Source organism: Erithacus rubecula, assembly GCF_903797595.1.
Source record: "Erithacus rubecula genome assembly, chromosome: 5".
Taxonomy (NCBI): domain Eukaryota; kingdom Metazoa; phylum Chordata; class Aves; order Passeriformes; family Muscicapidae; genus Erithacus; species Erithacus rubecula.
In genome coordinates, this window is record NC_136687.1 from 55,759,057 (window position 1) to 55,781,708 (window position 22,652).

The 22,652-nt window shown below is 39.1% G+C and overlaps 1 protein-coding gene across 4 annotated transcripts in view; it reads right to left on the reverse strand.

Annotated features, from left to right (window-relative positions):
* Positions 1-840: 840 nt before the first annotated feature.
* Positions 841-22,652, reverse strand: part of SLC10A7 (solute carrier family 10 member 7) — a 134,344-nt gene continuing 112,532 nt past the window's right edge. For 3 of the 4 annotated variants that reach the window (XM_079305964.1, XM_079305965.1, XM_079305967.1), the window contains 3 exons: positions 21,667-21,740; positions 6,787-6,932; positions 841-3,509 (listed from right to left, as the gene is read on the reverse strand). In XM_079305964.1, the coding sequence (XP_079162090.1) occupies positions 3,465-3,509; positions 6,787-6,932; positions 21,667-21,740 (265 nt within the window). In that variant the 3' untranslated portion in view covers positions 841-3,464. The remainder of the gene's footprint in view (positions 3,510-6,786; positions 6,933-21,666; positions 21,741-22,652) is intronic. The other variant, XM_079305966.1, reaches the window with a different exon arrangement.

A 22,652-nucleotide genomic window follows, 5' to 3' on the forward strand; every position in this document is an offset into this window, starting at 1 on the left:
ATTTCAACATATATAACTGCTCATCTCTTATGCACGTATGCACTCGCACATAAATCAATGTGCTCGCAGACAGACCATATTTCATCTTGCCTTCTAACCTCCTGCTGTCAAGATATTTCCACAGAAAAATGTACACAAATAAAACCAACAGCTCCTTTTTCCCTGACTGCCAGTGTAATGTAGGCGACTACTTCTGTAAAACCAAGCTCCTTCTGCTCTGTGAACAAGCACAACTGTGCAGCTTCTGCTGAGACTGCCTTTCTACCACATAACCTGTTCACACTAACTAAAGGATCTGTGAGAAAAAACACAACCACATCTTTGATTTTAGATACATTAAAAAATGTTTATCTTAATAGGCTACTGGAGTCATCAAAAGCTTTTCAATTTAATGCACAAAAAGGGAAATAAAACATTTGAGTAATTCAACACAAAGTGCTAACATTGTCTGTGACCTCTGAAGTGCTGTTTTATTGTTTGGGTGGGTTTTTTTCCTCTGTTATCATTGAATGGGATTATAGAGATGCAGAAATAGGAAGTGTTAATGATCAAGGAAATCTTCATGTTGTAACATAGGCAAAGTTCTCATTTGCCATAATTTTTTGTCTCATTATATTTAATATCAGTTAAATTTAAAGAGAAGAAGTTGAAAAGATTCACAGCTGTTCTAAGTCTTTACTGAAAACCTGGTTAGGTTCAATTTTCTTTCCCCAAGTTCATCAAGTATTTCCAGAAGCTAATGGTCTTTTTTTTTAAAAAAAAAAACAAAAAACAAGCAAACAGTTTAAAAGCTCACCCACAAAAGAATAAAACAGACACCAGAGGTAAAGATGTGATCTGGAGGATAAATAATTTTATCTTGTTTTCCTTTTAACAAAATTGAATTCAAAACCATTGTTTATTAAAGACATATAACAAGCCATAAAACAAACATCTTAACAGTCTTAACAGAATTGATGTGCACAATTCAGTTTCATTAAGTATGGATTTAAAATATGTACTTCAGTTTAGCCTGATATTCCCTTTAGACCAACACCTCCAACATTCATACACAATATTTAAGCTGCCCCAAAGCAATCAACAAAGACTTTACAAAGACTCTAACAAAACTACATCATAAAACAATTTGAAATATTCTTACATGTGAAAAAAACCCCTAAAAACAAAGGATGTGTTCAATGGAATCTAAACAAGTTATTGGAAGTACTGAAAGGCAGAGATTCAGTACACAGAGGTAGCTCAGTAAGAGTACTTGCAGTGCTCTGACTATTTAGCATTGATGCAACAACAGTCAGCTACTGTCTGCTTGAACTCTTGCTATGTATTTTAAAAAAGGGAACATTGCCTCTGGGCCTGTTGTCTCACCATTCAAAACCAACAGAAAGAGTCATCAATATCAGTGGGATTGGGATTAAGTCCCTATATCCTCTGGAAATTCAGGTTTATGGAAACAGAACAAAAAGAAACTGTCCTGAGTTTGGAAGCAGTCCTCTGCTGCAAGTGGGGTTTTTAAACCCAGAGGATTTTTTTCCCATATGGAACCAATTACCACTTCGAATGCTGAAGGAAGTGGAACCTTGAATTGGCCCAGGAACCCTCCAGTTCCTTGCAGGCCTATTGGTGGATCTGCCTATGCTATCTAGAGATGCACTGATCAAACTCACTGCCTAGTGGGAAGAGAGCAGAGCCCTGGGGACATGAGCTGTGGACAGTGCTCCTCAGCCCTCACCTACTCAGCAGGCAGAGCTTGAGCCCCCTCCAGGGCAGGAAAGAATTCAGCATGTGTCACCTCCCGTACCTTTGTCACATGGTCCTTTTCTGGGTGGGCCAGTTCTGAGCAGGATGGTGCTGTCAGCTCCCCGTAGTTTCTCATACAGATGGCAACAGGGAGTGGCCATCAGGTAAAGCACCAAGGATTGGTACCAGATTACTTTTTTCCTGTTGTTCACAGGACTGGAAGTAACAGACTAGGTAAACCAAGCACTTTTTTTTTTTTTTTTTTAACTAAGGCAAAAGGATACGAATTTCACATGCTTATTGTCACACAGAAGATTTTCAGCTTGTGCAAAGGCTTCCAGCCTTATCAGAGCCCCAATAATCTACATTTGCTAAAGACTTGCTCCAAGGTGTTTGCACTCAGCCACACCTTTAGCTGCAATGTTAACCATGACACACATGGAAGCTCTGTATTTATATTGATCCCACATTGACCTATTCCTTTCCTTACTTAATATTTTAATGCACAATTGCCAGCACAGTTTTTGCAGATGGGCGCACCCCCTCAGTCTGGACTAGAGCACGTTTCTGAAATCTTCATCTCCCAGACAAAATGTATTGCTGGCTGCATGTTTAAATATATGCCTGGATTCCTTTCTCTTCACTGCCTAGAAATAGTATTTTGAATTATTTTTAAATATAAGTTTATTAGAAAGAGTAATATTATTTTTAAAAAAGTTGTGATTGATTGTCAAATGAGCTACAATAGCATTTCTGTTACTATAAGGATCCTTTTAATTAGCACAAAGAAAAAAACCTGTCAACTTTCTTGTCCTCATAAGCTACTATTCATTACCAATCCAGCAAAAGAGAAAACATAGCTTGGCTTACTACAATAAAGGCTCTGTTTCTGCATCCTAAATTCTCTGTGCATTTTACATGGGGAAGGAAAAGAAAAAAAGAAAACTGAAAATTTGTGTTCTTCACGGTAAATTATAAAAAGATCTCCAAGCTGCAAACACAAATACTTCACTCATAACCCAAGCACCAGACCATTTCTTTGAAGAAGCTTATGAGGCATTTAAGATATACAATGGCACAATATCATACAATGGAATTGAAAGAATTTTCTTGAGAAACCATTAACTTTGAAGGAATGTCTAGACAACTGTGTCAACAAATGCAAATAATTCATGCTTTTCAGCTTCTACCCATTGGATGGCCCCATGCTGAGTATACACAAACTCAGAAGAAAAAGGCATGTCACAGTCATATGACTAGGGAGTGTAACAGAGTCACACAGAAATTCAAGTCAATCTCAGAAAAAACCTTCAGAAAGCTCTTCCCCTGGGTAAGCCAGCAGTGGGATAGGCTCCTGGTCATTTTGGCTAGTTTAAAACAGAGACTGGCAGCTGGTGCACCCTGGCTTCAAAGTAGGGGCAATGGAAGAACCAGCTGTCAGTCATGACCATTCACTCAGTTAGAAAAATAAACTAAAGGACTCCAAAATACTGTACAACCTCTGGCAGCAACCAACAAAGTGGCTTCTGAAAACAATGCTTTTGCCAAAAATGCATCTGTAAGGCACTTAACAGGTATCTTTTAATATATTTATATAGATATAGATATATATATAAAAAAATAAAATATGCACTGAAGCAACATTCACAAAACCCAGCTGTGTCAATTGTCCGTGTGTACAGTATAGTACATATATACATTCACTGTGACACAGGCCATCTCCACTGTTATACCTTCACGGGTGCTTTGGGCTGCCTGGTTAATTTCAGTGCCTGTGAACAGGAAACAAAACAGTCACTTCTGTATACCCTTAAAAGACAAGCAACAGCACAAGGTAAGATTCTCATTTATAAGGGGCAACAAAACACTGTGTGCACTTGTGAGAGAGGAGTCAGCTGACAGGCTGTGGGTTCTGAGATGAAGGTTTTGTCTCTTACATACCATCACAACCTCTGCTTACACAGAGAGCCTTAACACAGGAACCACAAGGACTATGGCTACAGTGCCAGTGAAGGAAGCAGAGATGGGTGTCAGATGCCTTTAAGAAAGTGCCTGTTTGGACCCCACTCAAACCATTCGTGGCACAGATAGAAGAGTTTCACACCCACTTCAGCAAAGACAGCGAAGGAAATTTGTGCTGACACTTTTGTGTCCCCAGCTTCCTTCCACATGGCTCAAAGCCTGCTCAGAGCATAATCACTGCTGCAGTGGTGGATGTCATGCACCTCTGATGTTTATACCCTCCTTTCTGAGAAAAGGTAAGAATAAGCCAAAGTCCATCAGTCCAGAGGTGATCTTATGCCAGGGGACACCTGACATCTTTGTAGCTCTGTTGTTGCTGATGAAGAAAGAAACCCTTTTCTTTTTTGATAGCAGGGTCCAGCTCTGTGTTCCTCACAGGGCTGGCCAATTATGGTAGCTGAGCTATTTATTCAATGTGTGACAGAAGTTCAACTCAGTGCTCCTGCTTCCAGTTTGGCAGGAAGCAGCCTCTCTAACTAAGGAGAGAAATGGGATAGGCTTAGCAGGCTTTAGGTTTTCAGTGGCTCCTGTACAGCAACATGGTCACTGGGATGGATGTTGGCTGTTGGTGTTCTCAGCAGCAAAAAAAGCTCCATGCCTCCATAGGTGGGACAAATCGGCCCAGGTAAGAGGAAATTAGAGAAATTAGCAAATTCCTGAAATTTGGAACCCATTTTTCTGAAGTCTTTTGGGTGAAGAACCTAGACAGGATGGCATTTGTCTGACTTCTCATTTCCAGCAGGTTGGCTAAACAAGCAATTTTTAGTCTGAGAGATGCCTGATGGGGCTTCTTATTGTAGATATTAACCTTTAATATTGTACACTTAAAGCTTGTAAGCACTGCTTGAAAACCACTCCAGCACAAATGTAAACCCTTAAAAAAACCCCAAACCTTTAAAAATAAATGGGCTGTATTCTCCTCAGAAACACCAGCATTTAACTATTGTTAAATCCAGCCCTTTGAGATTAGTCTTTTGGATATTATTCAGCAAGAGACTTTGGAGAGAGAGACATCATTCCACACTTTGTTTGGGGAAACAATTTTTTAACTTTGTAGTTTGGCAGATTCTGCTGCCATATTTACAAAGTAAAAATACCTTAGTGTAGATGAACCTCTAAATATTTAAATTCAATTTCATACAACCCGATCACATGTACTATCATAATTAAGTAAGAATGTCACTGCAGTTGAGTACTGTGACTGGATAACTGCCTCCCCCTGCAAGAGAGATGCCAAAATGAAGCCAAGGTGTTTGTAGAAAATAAACATCAAGGGTGATGATGACATGTTTATTTTCAAAGCAGGAGACCATTATCCAGTCACAACATTCACTTCTATTATACTTATTGCAACTGTACCAGACCCAACCTCATTGATTTTTTTCAAAGAGTAATTAAAATAACATTTGTGAATAATACAGAAGACCAACTGAAGGAACTGCTGCAACAGAACAACAATCCCCCAAAGTGGTTCTACAGTGGCATTACAGTCTGCTTAGCACAGGAGGTTTATTTGATGCTTAATGAATAAGAAACTAGTGCTGGTGAACTGTAAATCTCTCCAGTACTGATTGACTGTTCTGATGCTCTGTTTAAAGGCTGTTTTAACTTGCAGCAGCTGACAGCAGCCCCTAAAGGCCATTACTGCCCTGAGAATCAGGGAGGTCTGGATGAGCTCCAGCTCCACTCCTGAGATGCTGAAGAGAAGTCAGCATTGCAGGGATTGTTCTGTCACCAGCAGCATTAACTTTAGGCTGTCTTTCTACAAGAATAGCATGGAATTTTCTTTATACCAGTACCAGTAAAATCACCTGTAAATAATACCAGTAAAGTCACCTGATGATTTCTGATTGAAAGAAAACCCATGATTTTCAGATTGATAGGTAATTGCCACTGGATTCTCAGATTTTCATTTTCAGACACTCGCACCAGCATATATTAACAAGGTCTGATTTCTGAAAACTGAGAGTTTTCCTGCTTTTTACAGTTCAGGTAACACATGAAAAATCACTGATTTGGGAAATTTTAGCATTCAAGATAGCAAGGTTACTTTAGTGGTGTGAAGCTGTAAAATGACAGCCACTGGGTTTTGCTGAAAATTGGAAATATGAGTGTTATCAATAAAATTTCTCCACTGCTAATTGGAGAATGCAGGGTGCTGATGGTGCAAGGCTTCCCAGAGTAAGTCTCAACCATCACTGAAAATGGCTTCAACCATCACTGAAAATGGCCAAAGGTTGCTTCAGTTGCTGCAGCTTCTTGATCTTTATTATTTCAGAACATTGAAGGATTAAAGTCGATTTCATGGACTAGCTTTTTGCAGGGTGGTTATTCTGAGAACCTGACTAAAACCACTGTAATTATTTCACATAGATCACAGAATGGCTGTCAGGTGTCAATACCTTCAATTTGCACTTAAATAAGCGTAATTTGAAAGGGTGATATTGATTCCAAACCCTGTAGATTATAGTCTTTAATCCTACAAGTTATCCCATGCCTTAATTTTGGAATGAAATGGGATGCCCCAGACTGCTGTAGACTTCTTGCTATTGTAAAGGGTGGCCCAAGTAGGGGGGAAGGGGAAAAAAAAGTTATCTTGCTTCAATCCAGTTCTGAAAGTGTCCTTATTCTACCTCATTTCCCCAGCTCCCATGCCAGCCAACACATCTTTGTCACTTCTCCATAAAGCAGATCCAAAGCTGTGATTATTAGTTAGCTAATGGATGGAGACATTCTTATGGGGCATATTCTGAATTTATAATTTGAATGAATTAGTAATTTGAATTAACCATAGAGATCTAACTTCATGCTTTGAACTTTTTCAGAGTCTTTTCAATCCTCTTTTCAAGTGAGATAAAGTTCTGCACTTTTAATTTGATACTGCCGTGGTTACCAATGTTGTAGAGGAAGAAAGGAAATAGAAAAACCCCTACCATAGAAGGAACCCCAGGAGTTTAGGACGTGTGTTTAGGTATTTTTCCCCTCACAGCAGAGTTGCAATTATAAATCAAATCCAACAATTCTTACCTTTTGCCTAGAAACCATCCAGGATTTTATTGTTGGTACCAACAGACTGCCAAGAAGGATCTGAGCAGGATGATAGATGAGCAAAGGGACAGAAATTAAGGACAGGTGTTCATAACCTGCAAATACTATCTTCAGCATGGGAATCCCTGCAGGCAGAAAAACAGGAGAAAGACTCTCACCTCAGACTTTGAGCTTCAGATAAAAGCAAAACATTTCATGTTGCACTGACATTTCACCAAAAAAAAAAAAAATCCTAAAATGAACTGAAATGTTTTATATATTAAAAATCCAACCCAAATGATCAGGAACATGAAAACATAAAATTCATGGCAGAGAGAGTTCTGTGGCAGAATGGGAGGAGTAGGGAATGCCATAAAAGATCTTTTCTAAACTGCTGCTGAAGACAATATACAACACATTCTGCTATAGCATGACTTCAGTTGCTGAGCACAGTTCTGAACTGCTTATTTACTACTTCTTCTCACTGGGCTGTTCTGTGTTCACATGATTGTCCTCCACCAACCTGCCCAACTCCTGCTTGCAACCTTTGCAACTTTTTGTTGGTCTGTTCTCCACCAGAGGAGGGCCATGTTTTCCTGGTACATTCCCTCCAGTTGGTGAGCATCCAAATGAGAGCCTTCCCTGGTTTGATTGATCCATGAGGCAGAAAGGGTTTAGTCAGCTGAATATGAAGTGATCCTGCCCACAAAGAGTTAGGCAGCAGCTGGAGTACAGAACTTACTGGATGCTGGAAGAAGTGAGTGCTAAGACCTAGAGTTGGCCATTTTTCCTAAGAGCTGGAATTTGCACTCAACACTGCTAATTCTATCAGACATTTCAGTGCACGATCTTCCTGCTTGATGATGTGATATGTAAAAATAAGTTTTATTCACTTCTGCAGTAATGAAACCAATTATGTGTACTTCAAACACATTACTGGTCAAAATCATCTGTTTAAATCTTGGAACTTTGCTACCATGCTCCACAAAATGCAGGTGTGAGCAAAACCTGCAACCAGCTCTGTCTTGCCTGACCAGATATTTGCACAGCTGCCAACAAGAGCAGCTGCGATGCCTCAGGAGCCTCCTGAGAGTTCACCTTATTTCTCATCTTAAATGTCACTCTAGGAATCCTCTGCTGGCATCAACCTTGAAGTGAAGCAGATGACAAACAGTTTTCAGAGCTCACCTGAGTGTCTCATAGAATCACAGAGTGGTTTGGGTTGGTAGGGACCCCAAAGCCCATCTCGTTCCAGCCCCTGCCACAGAGACACCTTGCACCAGACCAGGTTGCTCCAATCCCCCTCCAACCTGGCTCTGCCTTGCCTCCTTTTTCAGTAATGACAAAACATTGAGCCTTGTGCCACACAGCCTCCATTTCCCCAGGAGAAGATGTTTCAGAACAAAAAAGCTGTCATGTTTATGGAAACTTTTCTTTATATCTTGGATAAACCCCCATTCTCAACACCATTTCAGGTTTCCTTTAATAAAGTTGACATCTTCCTATGCGAGCAAACAGCTTGTTTGTTGAATATTACCACTTCACCAGTGCCCCACTATTGCTGATACATGTTTAGGCTTGATGAAATCTTCATGATGCATTCACAGCACCATTTCTTGTAATTATTATTAGCTTCATCACATTACATCACTAAAAATCTCATGCCTTTACCTATAGGTGTATTTGAAGGGATAGATTAAATGAAATAAAAAAAGGCTGCATGCTTTATTTCAGTATTATAATTACCTTCAAAACAACATCATGGACCTATCACACAATTGTTTATTATTAACACTAATTTCTGGGGCTGGGGAATAAATAGCATTTAGACAAATTAAATGGATATTTGTATTATATTAGAGCATGTAATTTACCTCAAATGCCCATTGTATTGTTTTTGTAAACAGATAAAAGTTTTATTTCCTGTTTCCACATCTCAAATTGACCCTCGTGAGTCCTTTTCTATTTTCTGATCACAGAATAACACACTAGAGTCCCAAGCTATGAACATGCTGAATTTCTGTTTGTAAGACAGTACCTGGTGTTTTGGTAGTGCAATTTCATCCACAGATCCAAAAACATTTTAGAAAGCTGAAGAGGGCTCCTACAGAGAATCAGAAACACTACAATAACTAGCCTAAGATCACACAGAAACTAATGTCAGAGACCTGAACAGAATGCATCCAAAGTGACTGAGACAGGCTTTACATTACTGTACATTTTCTGAAAGAAATATAAGAAATTCCAGCCTAAAAGGTAAATTCTCTAGAGGAAAACTGTTTTGGTAAAATAGGTAAAGGAAATTAAAGTTGTCAAATATAAATACAAAGTACTATAATTAGTGTGACAATATAATTAGATCACTGGGTAGAAAGAGGTTCTTAATTCACAGCTTGTTTAAATAGATGTCACAACAACTGGTTCCTGGAAGCTACTAATGTGCAATTAAAGTTCCTATTATTTACTAGGAAATGCTAACTGGTAAAAAGAAGTAATAATAATAATTTTTGCAGGTAAGGATTAGTCCAATGGAAAGAAAAAAAACTCCAACCTTTTTGCTTTTTTATGCACTTTCTGACTTTTATAGTTCCAACTTTGCCAGTATGCAATTCTCTCAGAAAATATTTCATGACAGAGATCCCCATAGTGTAGTCACAAATGCTTGTGTCAGTAACATTACCACACAGCTAAACTGAACAGCATGAGTTTTATTTATTTTTAAAAATGCCATCTAAACGTTTTAGTAGCAATATGTAGTAGCTGCAAGCACCAGTATGACTGCTAATGTTTTCCAAACATATAAAACCCATGCAAATATCTAATTAGGAGAAACATGCCCTAATAGTTACTTTTACCTCTTTTAAAGTGAAACACAAAAACAACCACATTTTCCTCATATATATATGCATATAAATATGCATATATAAACTCTTGGGGAAAAAAATAAACATTGAAGGTTCATGCTACAAACATCCCTTCATGCTGCTGTGGTTATGGAGTTACAAGCTTCCAGCAACCTGGCTCAACTCTCTGCCAAACTTTCACTCACTAAATATCATGAGACCTGAATAACAAAGTCCTCTTCTGTGCTTTGGTGCTAAGCTGGTCAGCTTTGCTCAAAGTGGGGGTTTAACTAGCATCCCATCCTCCTCCAAAGAAAGGAGTGGGGTGAGACAGCAGCATCCCACCTTACTAGAACTGCAAAGAGCTGCAGCAGGAGGGAGAAAAAACAAAGATCATTCTACAGTTATCCCTTTCAAACAAGATCACTGGTACTCCCAGCTTTTCACACCAAATTTCCCTCCTCTCCTTTGTTTGGGAATGTTTCTCCTACTAGTTCCCCCATCTTCCTCCTTGCTCTTTGGCCCTGGTATTCAGCAGCTCTTTTTCTGTTTGTATTTTCTCCCTTCCTCCACTCCCATTGCTTCCAGTCTCCAAGGGTTTACTTCCCAAGACCTTTGATTCTACTCATTGCAGACATGTAAGTTTTGGGTAGTTCCACTAAAATCACTCAGCTCCACTAAGGGCAGGGGCACCAACATCACAGTCCCACTGCAGCTGAGAAAAGAAGACAGGAGTGTGATAGGGAGCACATTTCAGCTTTGTCCCTTTTTTGTGTCCCTCAGCTCTTTTTTTCCTTTTGCAAACCTGAGGGAAGCAAGGGAAACACTGTTTATCCACGACAACAGCGGCAGGGAAGAGTGGGAGGAGTGCTCTTGCAGCCCAGTACAGGAAAGCCCTCCATGGCTGCAGGGTGCTCCAGTTTGGCTCCAAGGCTGTGGGTTATCAGCCCTGGCCAAAGGACTCTGCCACTCCAACAACCTGCTCAACTGAAAGCTACTTAACCCTTCCCCCAGTTTGCACCCAGTATAGCTTCCCACATCCTCCCCTTTCCCCTTTGCTACTTCCACATTTCCTAAAAGACCATGAAAATATGCTGCACTTCACTACATTTAGTTAACTATAAAATAATAACAATAAAAAACCGTAAAAGATTTGAAGGTATTTTTAAGATAATTTAAATATAGGACTCTTTTCATCTAGCTATCACTGCAGTAATATAAATGAAGCAAATTAATTTTAATGCTCCAAGGTACTGATTCTGTGTCACTGTCACTGACAGGATCCAACTAGACTTTATGAGATGGCATTTGACTTTATGGAAGTGAGCACTATGCACGCATTTACAATTTTACAGGGACTTTAAGCTGTCATGCTGAAAAATGTTTATAAAACATTAATCAAAAAATGCCTCTTTAATACAATGCATTGTCTGAAAGATGTTAGAAGGCACATATTGTAAATGGATTCTTTTTCTGACTAAAGTAATTTCTACCAAAAGCCTTTCCCCACTGCTATACAAGTACACAGTGTGGAGAGATAAAGAGCACTTTCTCTGCACATTACTACCTGATCCAAACACTTGGGAAATCACTAATGTACAGCATGCCATATTTCCGTGTCACACATGACACATTTGTCTAAAATTACCCAACAGAGTTTGACATCGCAGCATATTCCTTAGCAAAGCTTTCAACTGACATCTGCCAAGTAAGAACTTCAAGTAGGAGCTTTCTTCTTCTAACAAGCAAGTAAGAGTTTTCTTTTATCCTATACCCATGATGGAAATGATACAACAATAAGTACTGGAAATCAGAGGGTTTTTTTCTATTTTAATATGTTTATTTTATGCTTGCTAGATGTGTAAGCTCCCCTTAAAGCACTGTTTCATCATTTGCTGTTTTCTATCACATTGCACTGGGTTCAGAGAACTTAATAGAACATTTTTATTACCACCAATACACAGGCCATTATCTCTCACACCCAAAGCAGAATTATTGCTAGTTCTCTACTTCCATACTTCACTGTGTAGGTTTTTTCCCTTCAATGTCTTCATAACAAACAATTTATCCTAAACCTTTATTGCCTACATTACTGAAACACATTCCACATCACAAAACACTGAAGCATTTCTTCTCAGGAAAAGAGATTTGGGGAAAAACAAAGAGGTCATTCTAGGCATTCAGAAATCAGAATGCCAAAGAGCCCTCACAAAGAGGCAGTGGAAATACTTGGAAGAAAAGCTTAAGCCTCTGAATTTTTACCTCTCCCTTGTACTTGTCAATACTTTTCAGAGCACTCTACTGACACTATCTTCAAATGGAATACACAAAATTAATCAAGTGCATGATGGTAGCTTCTCTGATGCTCTCCATGCTACTCTTACTGAAGGATCCTCTCAGGGATTGATGTGCAGGGAACATTATTGGTCAAACAGATATTTATTTTTTCATCTGAGAAAAGGCCTGTAAAGAGGGGCACATATTGTATGGTATCTCTCCCAGGCTGCCAGAGCAGGGGGGGGTCTGAATTTATACTATAAAGACAGCACCAAATGAGCACCTGAAATTTTACTGCCAAGTTTCAGAATAGCTCTGCATGGAGCCCAGTGACTGCCTGGTGGATAGGGCTGGTAAGATTCAGCCAGTGCCCAATTTAGAGGATTAGCAAAGAGTTGTTCATGCAGAGAGCTGCCAGAACAGCAAGATACTGCTCATCTCACTTGAAAACTTTCTTAACGGTTTCCCTGTTTCTTCCCAAGCAAATCATTGCTGTGGTTAGTTTTGAGAAGACAGGTCACACACTATGCCTGTCCTCAGAGAAGCCAAACCAGGGTGAGATGTTTCTTGCCCTCATTCTGACTCTGTTATGACACACTGGGATGATAGAAGATCTTTCTGACAAATTAACTGGATTCTTTTCGTACAGCCATGCCCTCTCCAAAGCACACCCTGTATTCAAGTTAAATGCTTTTCCCTAAGGACCAGTTTCTTTAAGGTATGGGAATAGCTAAATGATACCTGACAACCTCTAACAATGCAAATATTTGTTTCCTACTGAATATTCCCATTCCAGCCAAAGAAATCACCTTCCAATGTAATGAGACCACATAACATTGCAGGGAGAAATGTGTCCTTTTTGCCCACATACATGCTGTATGAAGAAGACTCATGCCAAAAATGTTCTCAAGGAAAAAAAGACAATTTTTTTTCAGTATGTTTGTATATTTCAGGTTAGTAACGAGTGTAATGGAAAGTAAAAACCAGGCACATGGAGTGGTAAAAACAAACATCTGAGGGGTAGATTACACAAGGGACTGTGGGATGTTAAGACTCTAGAAGAACTGCAGGGGAAAACTACAAAATGGAGGCTGTCCTTGCTCAGTTTGGAGGTGTGGACCCTAATCTTCAAAAACATTTCCCTTTCTTTGGGAAAGAACAATCCCCTTGCAATACACTAAATTATTTACCTCTTTGCAGACTAGAATGACTGGGAAGGCTCTGCCCTTAATCATTGATGTGGCCATATAGTGGCCATACAGTTCTGTGGGAAGCAGAATTTATGTTATTTTACAAGGGACTGGACTGGTCTAATATTTAAGTAAATGATGAAGAGAAATTAATGAGAAAGAGAATTTTCCTTTTGCTATAACTCTAACAAGAATTGAGAAAAAGAAAACTTAATATGCTTTGAATGCCTTTGCTCATTCTTTTTCTTCAGGTAACTGATCCACTATACTCATACAGAAATCAGTAATTCAAGTACAATGCATGTGCAGTTACCAGGGAACAGCACATCTTGATATCAAAATTTAAAAAAAATAAAACTTCAAAAGCTGGGAGGTAGAGAAAGAAAGTACAGTTTGTCTGTTTCTGGTGTTTCAACAAGTGCATTCAGATTGGAAGTGATGTTTAATGAAGAGCATAGGCAATCTTAGCAGCTGCTACCAATGAAACATTTAACACCAACAACTGAAGGCTGGTGCCTGGGATGCCAGAACACCTCCACCTGGCTGACAATATGGTAGTAGGAATTAGTTAACAGGGAATTCAAGAATGATTTGAACCACTACAAGTAATTTTTTATATGTGTCTTGTTCTTAATTTGGCATCACAATGTGGATGTAGCAATGCTGTAAGCCCACACTCACATTTCAGTGCTTTTTTATTGTTTGGATATTAGCTCACTCTTCATAGACACACCCTAATCAACAGGCAGGAAGCAAATTGATAATGAATTACGAATTTGCTATCAATAACTAGGCTACAAAGCTAAAATGAATACAATTTAAAACCATTTTTAGAGGTTTAGTACAGGAAACCTACTTATGAAAGGAATTCTAGACAAAGACATAGGCAAGACACCTAAATCCACAAAGCTGAGGTTTGATTAATTTGATTATTTCCTTGAACACTACTGCCCTTCCATGTACAGCTGAGGCTAAGACTTCACAGTTTTAAAGTTTGGTTATAGAGACTTATCTACACATATTATTAAAAAAAAACATTACAAACATGTTTTATAATTGTTCTTACTATATTTGTAAATTCAGGCAGGAAAGGTTTATGGTCCAACCTGTTCCATACTATCTTTTCATCAGATTTTTAAATGCTTTTCCTCCATCTGTAACCTTGATGCAAAGGAAAACATGATACACAAATTCATTGTAAATAGTAAATTAGGAAAACCCTTCTTTTCATAAAGGAAAAACTTAAAATTTTTCCTTTATTCATCTGATTTCTGTACCCAAAAAAAGAATATATGAAAGAAAACCTTACTGCTCCATTTGGGAAAGCATTTTGAGAAAACAGCTCCCTGCACCTTGAAATCCTATGTGATACTATCTCCTATTTTAAAACTCTGTGGATAGGCTTATGTGCTTCCAGTGGTTATGGCAGCTTTTAGAGCTGGGTCCCTGCTCCAGACTCCCAAACTATCCTGCAATAGGAGATGTCTATATTTTGCTGCTGCTGTTGATTTCTCACATCTTTGCACCCACTGCTTTAGAAGTGTCTGGAGTCAGCAGCTCAGGCTGGCTGCCAGAAGGTGCACTGAGAGCAGCAAATGTAGATACAACTCTCTCAGGGAGACTCAACATCATCTTCAATAGTCACCAGCTTTAGTATGGGTGACACTTGTAGCCTCTGCCAGCTTGAGGTAAAAAAAAAACAAACTTGAGTCATGTCCAAACATGGATCTTCCCAAGGGTAACCTGTCAGCTGTCTGCTGAATATAATGTAGTTTCTTAAAGCAGATAAATTAACTTTAACTGTTTTTGGTAGGGAGGGAGAGCTCCTGTGTCATTATCATTTTACAGATGGATATTTGTGTTTACTTTTTTTATTTCATTATGAAGAGGTATGAGCTTGCTGTCATTAAAAACCTGCAGTCTGGTTTTTAGTGTCTGATCCAATTATGTGTGCTTCTGGAAAGACACACAACCAAATAAATAATTGGAGAGGTGCAACTCTGAAATGACAATTGTTATTCATCGATCTCTTTCTGCAAGTCGAGATTGAAAGATGTAAACTTCAAGTGAATGAGATCTCCTGGGTGAGATTCTTCAGTTCAAACACAGTAAACAACTGTTGTCCTCTGATACACATTTTAGTACTGCTGCAGGCAAACTTTCTAAATATTAATAAAAAACCTATACAGATGAAAAGGAAGCCCTGGGAGCTGCTACAGAATTTCTTGCCACATTCTAGGTCTAATCAAAGAAACATATGTTTCAGGTGAGAAAGAAAAGGAGATTCCCTAATTTGCTGTAGTATTTCCTCTTCTGGAATCACAGAGAGGTCAAAATTGACTAAAGTGCAACAGATTAAAAGTACTAGACTGTGATAATTATGGTTAAAAAAACCAAGGGAGAGCCAGATATTCTGTGCCCAAAAGCCACTAACTCACTGCATTGTGCCATTTCCTACTGTCAGACTGGCCTGCCAGAACATTTCTCTCTGCAAAGTTCAGACCCAGGGAAGCTCTGCTCTGAAGGAGGCAAACAGGGGCCAGTCACATATGAGTAATGAGAGAAAATCAGAGATGCTCTGGCACAGATGATCCCAGTGACCACAGCCTACCCAAAAGTATCAGTTTGACTTCCTGTGAAGATTGTCCCCCCCATGTGAAGGATGGTGCAAGCATTGCAGAAATGCTTTCATATACATGATAACATCTCATCTCTGAGAGGTGGGGATAGGGGAAGAGCCAAATAATCTAATGTTGGCTCTAGAAGACTGCCAAGCCAGGAAGTTTGACCCAGCTGCCTACAAAAGAAAGATGCTAACGTGAGTGCAATAGATCAAGATGCTTCTGTTCTCCCCACTGTAATCTCATGTAATACAAGTCCCTTGGTTCTTGTTCTCCAGAGACAGAAAGGAGAAACACAGAGATGAGGATAAAGCCCAGACAATAACCTGCTGTTCCTTCCAAGCAAATGCTGGGCAAAGACTGAAGCGATGAGAAAAATACTTCATTTTGGCCCAAAGAATCACTGTATGCAGTGAGGGGTCCAGACACAGCCTTTAGAAGATGCTCATTCTTTGGAACATTCTCCTCCCATCATCTTCCCTTCTGCCCCGAGGGACAGCACCCACAGCTCTAGGCAGAGGAGCAGCCAGGTCATTTTTACTCATATTTACTTACACCCAGGGAAGGAATGAGACTAAAAGCCTGTAAAAGATACAAATGCAAATTCAAGCTCTACCAACACCAAGAAGTCTGACAGGATGCAGTAAAATCTCCTGCCCAACACTCATGGGAAAATTCTGAATGTGAAAAACAGCATCAAAAGTCTTTCACTTGAAAACTTTCAGAGAGCAATTAACCAGGATTATTTTCTACATCTTTACGTCAAAGGCAGAGAACCTTGATGAATAACTGCCTTAGAGGAAAGTTCTCTGCCAGAAGCAGAGAAAAACCACTACACTCCAAAAATACCAGAGAATAGCCTGAATACTCGCTTAGGGCAACACACATGATTTTGCCATCTTACCTTTCTATTACAGAATGATTAAGGGATGCCTCCTTTTAAAAATCATCAACTTTTTATCTTAGCACAAGTTAGAACATTTTAGTATTTTTCTATTTAAAGGAGAAAGGTGATTACCACCATACAATAAAAAGAGTCTACAATAGATTATTACATCATTTCAATATATTATTTATCCTGAAAAAATCTTACAAGTTGGTATCTGTAGAAAGCATGATAGAAAACTACAGGTACTTGGGAGCAGATTGGAGCTATTTGTGAGCATGATGCCCTCTGTCCCACTGTGCAGCTGGGGAGCTCAGGGGAAGGCATGGGCTGATTAATCCATAGCCTGGATGATCCCCTTGCAGACATTCCCCTCTGAATCTACTTGTGCACTACATCAGGCTTTTAAGCATGGCTCAAATACAAGCAAGCTGAGCATTTAAAAAATAAAATTGATTTAAATTAAAATAAGACAAAAGAAAGTTGGTGTTTTGGCTTTTATTTCTGGAACGAGCTCTATTCTTGCCTGAAAGTGTTTGTTGGGCTAGAAACTCTGATTGTACTACTTGAAGGGCTTCATAGTGAGAGAACTGCTACATTGCTGAATCCAAATGAGGAAAAATACATCCCCCATCACAATACCCTGGCCTTATTTTTAGGTAGAGTTATTTTTGTTGTTTTGTTTTACTAATCTGCTGTTCATCATAACTCCAGTATTCATATTTGTCCCCGTGGTAGCCAAAATAGGTAACATTACTTTGATTTTTGCTGAGACAATAATTTAACATAGTAAATATCAAGAATTGAAGCAAATATATATTTTTTGACAATCCTGAATTTTCCTTTTAGAGTTGTAACTTCTAGCTAGCCACTCACTCGATGAAAAAAAACAAAATAACATTCTGTATTTGGCTGCAACTTTTGTGTAAGTGCAAGCAACAACTGCAGTATTTTTTAAAATGAGCTACACTGATAGCTTTGCACTTCCTTGAGGCCTCTTCTCTTCTCACTGAATGAACTCCAGGGAATGGCATCATGTCGAGCTTTCCAGATGGATTATGTGAAGCCATAGCTCAATGTCATTTTCAATAGCAAGGCTCATAATTAAAGGTCAAATAGTCACTTCATCTGCAATCAATCAATAGAAGAAGTACTAATACTAAGTACTAATCAATCAATGGCAAATGCACTAATAAAAGCCATGCATCAAATGTCTGCATATGTGTGTGCTCACATGTACCATGCATATATGTGAGCAGGGAGAAGGAGAGAAAGGGAACAACATGGGGGTGAAAATGCCAGAGGCCATTGTGGATACTATATTTATCTTGGCTTCCTTGCAAGTTTATATCCTGCTTCAGTCATTAGGTGAAATGCAAATAAATATTGGTTTTTCTGCATGTGTGATGCCCTCTATTCAAAACCCTGCTGAAGCACTCACCTCTTTGCAGAGGTACTGACTGGTGCTCCCAACTAAGAACACAAAGGCACCTACCCTGTGTAATTTGTCCTTACACAAACACGCCCTGCACTCTGATCTTTGAGACAAAAAAGTGTGTCAACTGTTCTGTCTACAAAATAAAACCCAGCAGATGGGAACAGCACTCATCTCCGTGCAGAGCAAGCACTTATTCATGGATGCAACAGTGGAAGTGGCAGTTGGCCTCATGAGCATGCACTGCATGGGAATTAGTTGGTTTCATAATATGGTGTGGGAGAAAGTGACTTACAAAAGTCTTCTCATGCCTCTCCTATTACCACTTCTAAAGCTTTAAAGCTGTCAGCTCTTCTCCCACTTTAGTTGGAGCCATTCTCAGCTCCTCAGGGAATGGGCCAGACATACCTTTTTGGAGTTTCACCTGCCAAGCTGAGAGAAATCAGTTTCAAAGTGAAAGAACAAGTGTTGGGGGGTCATTTATACACTATCACTGAAATGATGAAGACAAACAAAGCAGAGCTCCACAATGGATGTGAAATGAGAGCATGAGCAGGCATTGCAGTGACAGAGAGAAGGAAAAGCTCTCTCCACCAGAAGTGAGCAGATGATCTATCACTGAATGATTTATAAAAAACACCTATGGACAAGCAGAAATGTGCCAGAACAGCAAAAGAATAAGGGCCAAAATGCCTGCGTTTGTCTTGTTTCTGCTAAGACCAGGATGGACAGGGAAAGATTTAAGTGTCATTAAGAAACAGCTAATCCTTAAAAATTAATTAGATTGACTCTACTCCCACCTTCAGTGAAGGAAAAAATACCACCTGCTCTCATTAACCTATCTGTTTACATCATCAGCTCAGGGGCATGCCTCACCACACCCTGGCTTTGTAAAACCCAATTCTCCTTATTTTCATACAGATTTATTTTTATCCAGTTGTTTGTTATATAGAACTGGTACTAACACCAAACAGAATAAAATATCCATGGTCCCAAACTCATCCGGCTGGAATCTGATACAGAGCAGGCACACCTGGACACCCATAGAGCAGGGGTGCACACAAGAGCAGCAGGTTCTTCAGGCTTACCAAGCACAGGCTCCCAGGAGATTGCCAAAAGAAGCATTTCCCCATCTCTTTCCCAGGATGACTGGAAAGCAGTCTGCTCCAAAGCTGACAGAACAGTCCCTAGCTGAGAAACAGCCCCACAGTACCAGGTTCCACTATTTACCTGCTTCATTTCAACCTGCACACTGAGACATGGGATATCTGGAGTAGAGAAAAAAGGTATTTATGGCTGAGGAGAAGCTGCAAGAGTCCTTGGAGTCATGGTGGCCAAAGTATTATTGCTGGTGTACTTGGGCAAAGAAAACTGCAGAATACAAAAGCTGGCTCATGAGGCTATGCTAATATGAGCAACAGTAACTTGGAATTGGGAAAATATGAGCCAAAAGGTCAAGGGAGCTAGGAACCTCAAACTAAGTTCTTCTAAAGAAGAAAATAAAATAAAAAATTGAGAGTGTAGTAGCAGAAGAAAAGTGAACTGACTCAGCTGTGTGGACAGAGACAGGTCAAGACAGGCTGCAAAAGGATGCTTGGAAGAGTGAGCAAAAGAAACGAACAGTCCTCATTTTTTGGGGGGTGATGGCAAGCCCCTTTAGGACTTAAATATTTTAAAAGGTTTTGTGCTTATTTTCTTGAGGTCATGGCAAGCTGGCAGAAATATTCAACAGAGCATATATAAAACTATTCTCAGCGAAGAGAGAAGGGGAAACTTGCACATTTGTGCTGTTAAACACAACCACCTTCTCCAGCTGTAGTACCACAGTTGTGCCCTAAATTCATACACACCTCCAAACAGCAGCACACCAGTGTCTTATGACTTATGTGTGCAGTTGTATCTACAAATTCAAGTGTAACTGTCCTGAATACAAGCTCATTTAGTAGTCCAAGCTCAGTTTCATAGAACTTTTGGCTGGAAAAGACCAATGTAATTTAATCTGTATTCTGCTCCAAGGCAGGATCAACCCCAGCTATTTAATTCCCATCTGAGGCTTGTCTACCAAAATAGGAGATTGAAGACATCAATAGGCAACATGTTCCAAAGCTGAACTATTTTACACTAGACAGGTTTCCCTGACTGTTAGCTTAAATCATCATCACTGCAACTAAGTCCTTCCCTTTACAAAGTCCACTGTGACAGTTACTTTCTTCCTTCTTTGCATCACCTTTTATGCATTTGAAGATCACTGCAGTATTTCAGTTTTCTCTCAACAATTCCAACTGCTTCAATCTACCTCTGGGGTCATGTTTTTGAGGTCTATGATCATTCATGGCACTCTCCTCTGATCTCTTTCCAGTTAATCCACATAATTTTTGAATTGTGGAGCCCAAAACATTGTGCAAATATCAAAAGCTATAGCACTCTCAAGCCACACAACTTTTGCTACTTCTCTGCAACCCACAGGACCCTGTGTGAAAGGAAGGTTAGTTTAGCATGCTATGTATTTGACAAAGCTATGGGGCTGTTACTCATTTCCTTGTTCTTCCTACACTGTTAAAATAATTTATTTAATGACTTAGTTCAGTAGTCTTTCTACAAAATGAAATTATAACTCACTGATCTAATTCCTCATCCTCTCCTTATTTCCACTGTAAAGAGAGAATTTTTGTTTGACTTGCTTGTCTTCCAGGAACTCCTCCACTTCCCACAGACTTTCAAAGGCACTTGCTAACAGTTCAGCACAAGCCTGGCTGAAGCAAAAAGCCCTGAGGTGAGTTTCACTCTATCAAACCAACTTGGAAAACATCTAAGTCTTGACTTGTTCTTCCCCTGTTTCAGGCTGAGTTCTTACCTTTGTTATTGACACTGGCTGTGCTCCTCTTTCACAGATACACTCTTTTCAGAGTCAGATATTCATATATGCTTTACCAAATACCTGTTTTTACAATCTGAAAACAGTTGTGTCCCTGACTGAACATAATGGGTGAACCAGTAGCAAGTGGTTGCAAGCAATTCTGATTTAACAGTATTTTGTGAATATCCATCAGAACATTCTATTATCATCATGGAGTCATAAGTGACAAATACATCTATGAGGTTTTGATAAATTAATTCCAAGAAATAAAGCTATCCAAACTATCTGCAGATTTCAACACATATATTTTGCTCATGCTAAGCAAAAGAGTATTGTCTATTTGTGATTTCTGAATACACTATGTCCTTTGATTTTCACTTGTACATCCCAGCTTTTAGATGCAAGATTTTACTGTCAAACTGGGCAGATAAACCTTCTGATCTCTTCAGAAACAAACCTGGAATTTTTTCAGTATTGGATTAGGCAACAGAACAGAAAGAAAAATACAGCTTTCTACAAATCAGGTGGTCTTACTCTACAACTACTAAAATCTCAGCTGAGAAGATTGTGTTCTCTGCCCTGTAGGAAGCATTAATTTCACATGTGCAAGAATATTATCCTACTATTAGTATCATACTGGTAGCAGTATTTGTCACACTAAACCCAAAACCATTTAAGCAGAAAAAACCAGCAACTAAACAATTTTTTTTTCAACACAGCAAGGCATGGATGTTGCAGCTTTTTTGCTCACAAGCTTATCTCCTGACTTACCCAGGGTGAGGGATTTATGTGTGGAACAGAAAACGATAGCCACTGTGTCTGCTGGTGTGAAAGTAGAGTTATTCCTACAAAACAAAAGAGTTTTAATAACCTCTGACAGCAAAAATCTTCTTAAAATAGCATCCATCAAAAATATTATTTAGAGGATTCATACACATGTTCACATCACTTGGATCAGTCTAGTGATAGAAACAATTCCACCCATAAATGAACACTAGTGTTTATTTTTTCTTTAGAATAATTGTCTGCTGTGGCAAGCTGTCTAATGAATACACTCCCATGTGAAAGATAGGAATTTTGAAGACATGGTGTGTAGGACACAAATTTATTCCAGCTAAGTTTATTTTGCCAAACATGTAAAAAAGATCACAGCAGGGGCCACTTGCTTCCACAAAATAAGAGAGAATGACCTATGATTTCTTTTTCTAGTATGGAACAGTAACAAAATGTTCAGTTTGGACAACATATTGAGTCAACACTAAGGAGCTTCCCCTTCAAAAAAACCCCCTATATCTAAGGGTTTAAACACTGGCACTAAGGCCAGGAGGGGTAGAAAAATGACATATATATAGAGAGAGAGAGGTATGACTGGGCAAAGGATTATCCTTTGGTCCAAATTAGGAGTAATTCTGTGATATTCTAAATATTCACCATACTGAGTTGGTTACTGCTTAAGGCATTTTAGATTTCACAGTTGGGGAATATCTTCCCCTCAGGTTAGGTCTAGCATTCAGAAGTTACTTAAAAATGCCTTTTAAGGTCAGGATATGATCTTGTCACAGAGAAATTTTCTTGTGTCACTAAAAAAAGCCTAAGTAGTTTTAAGACACTCTATCCTTCTTTGTGATTTTCCCTTATGATATTGGATAACTTATATAAAGCATATGCCTGGATCCTTGCTGTATTGTAGCACTCTCCTTTCAGCAGAGTGCTGCTACAACAAATATTCCAGTAAGCCTAAGTGAGAGGACAACTGT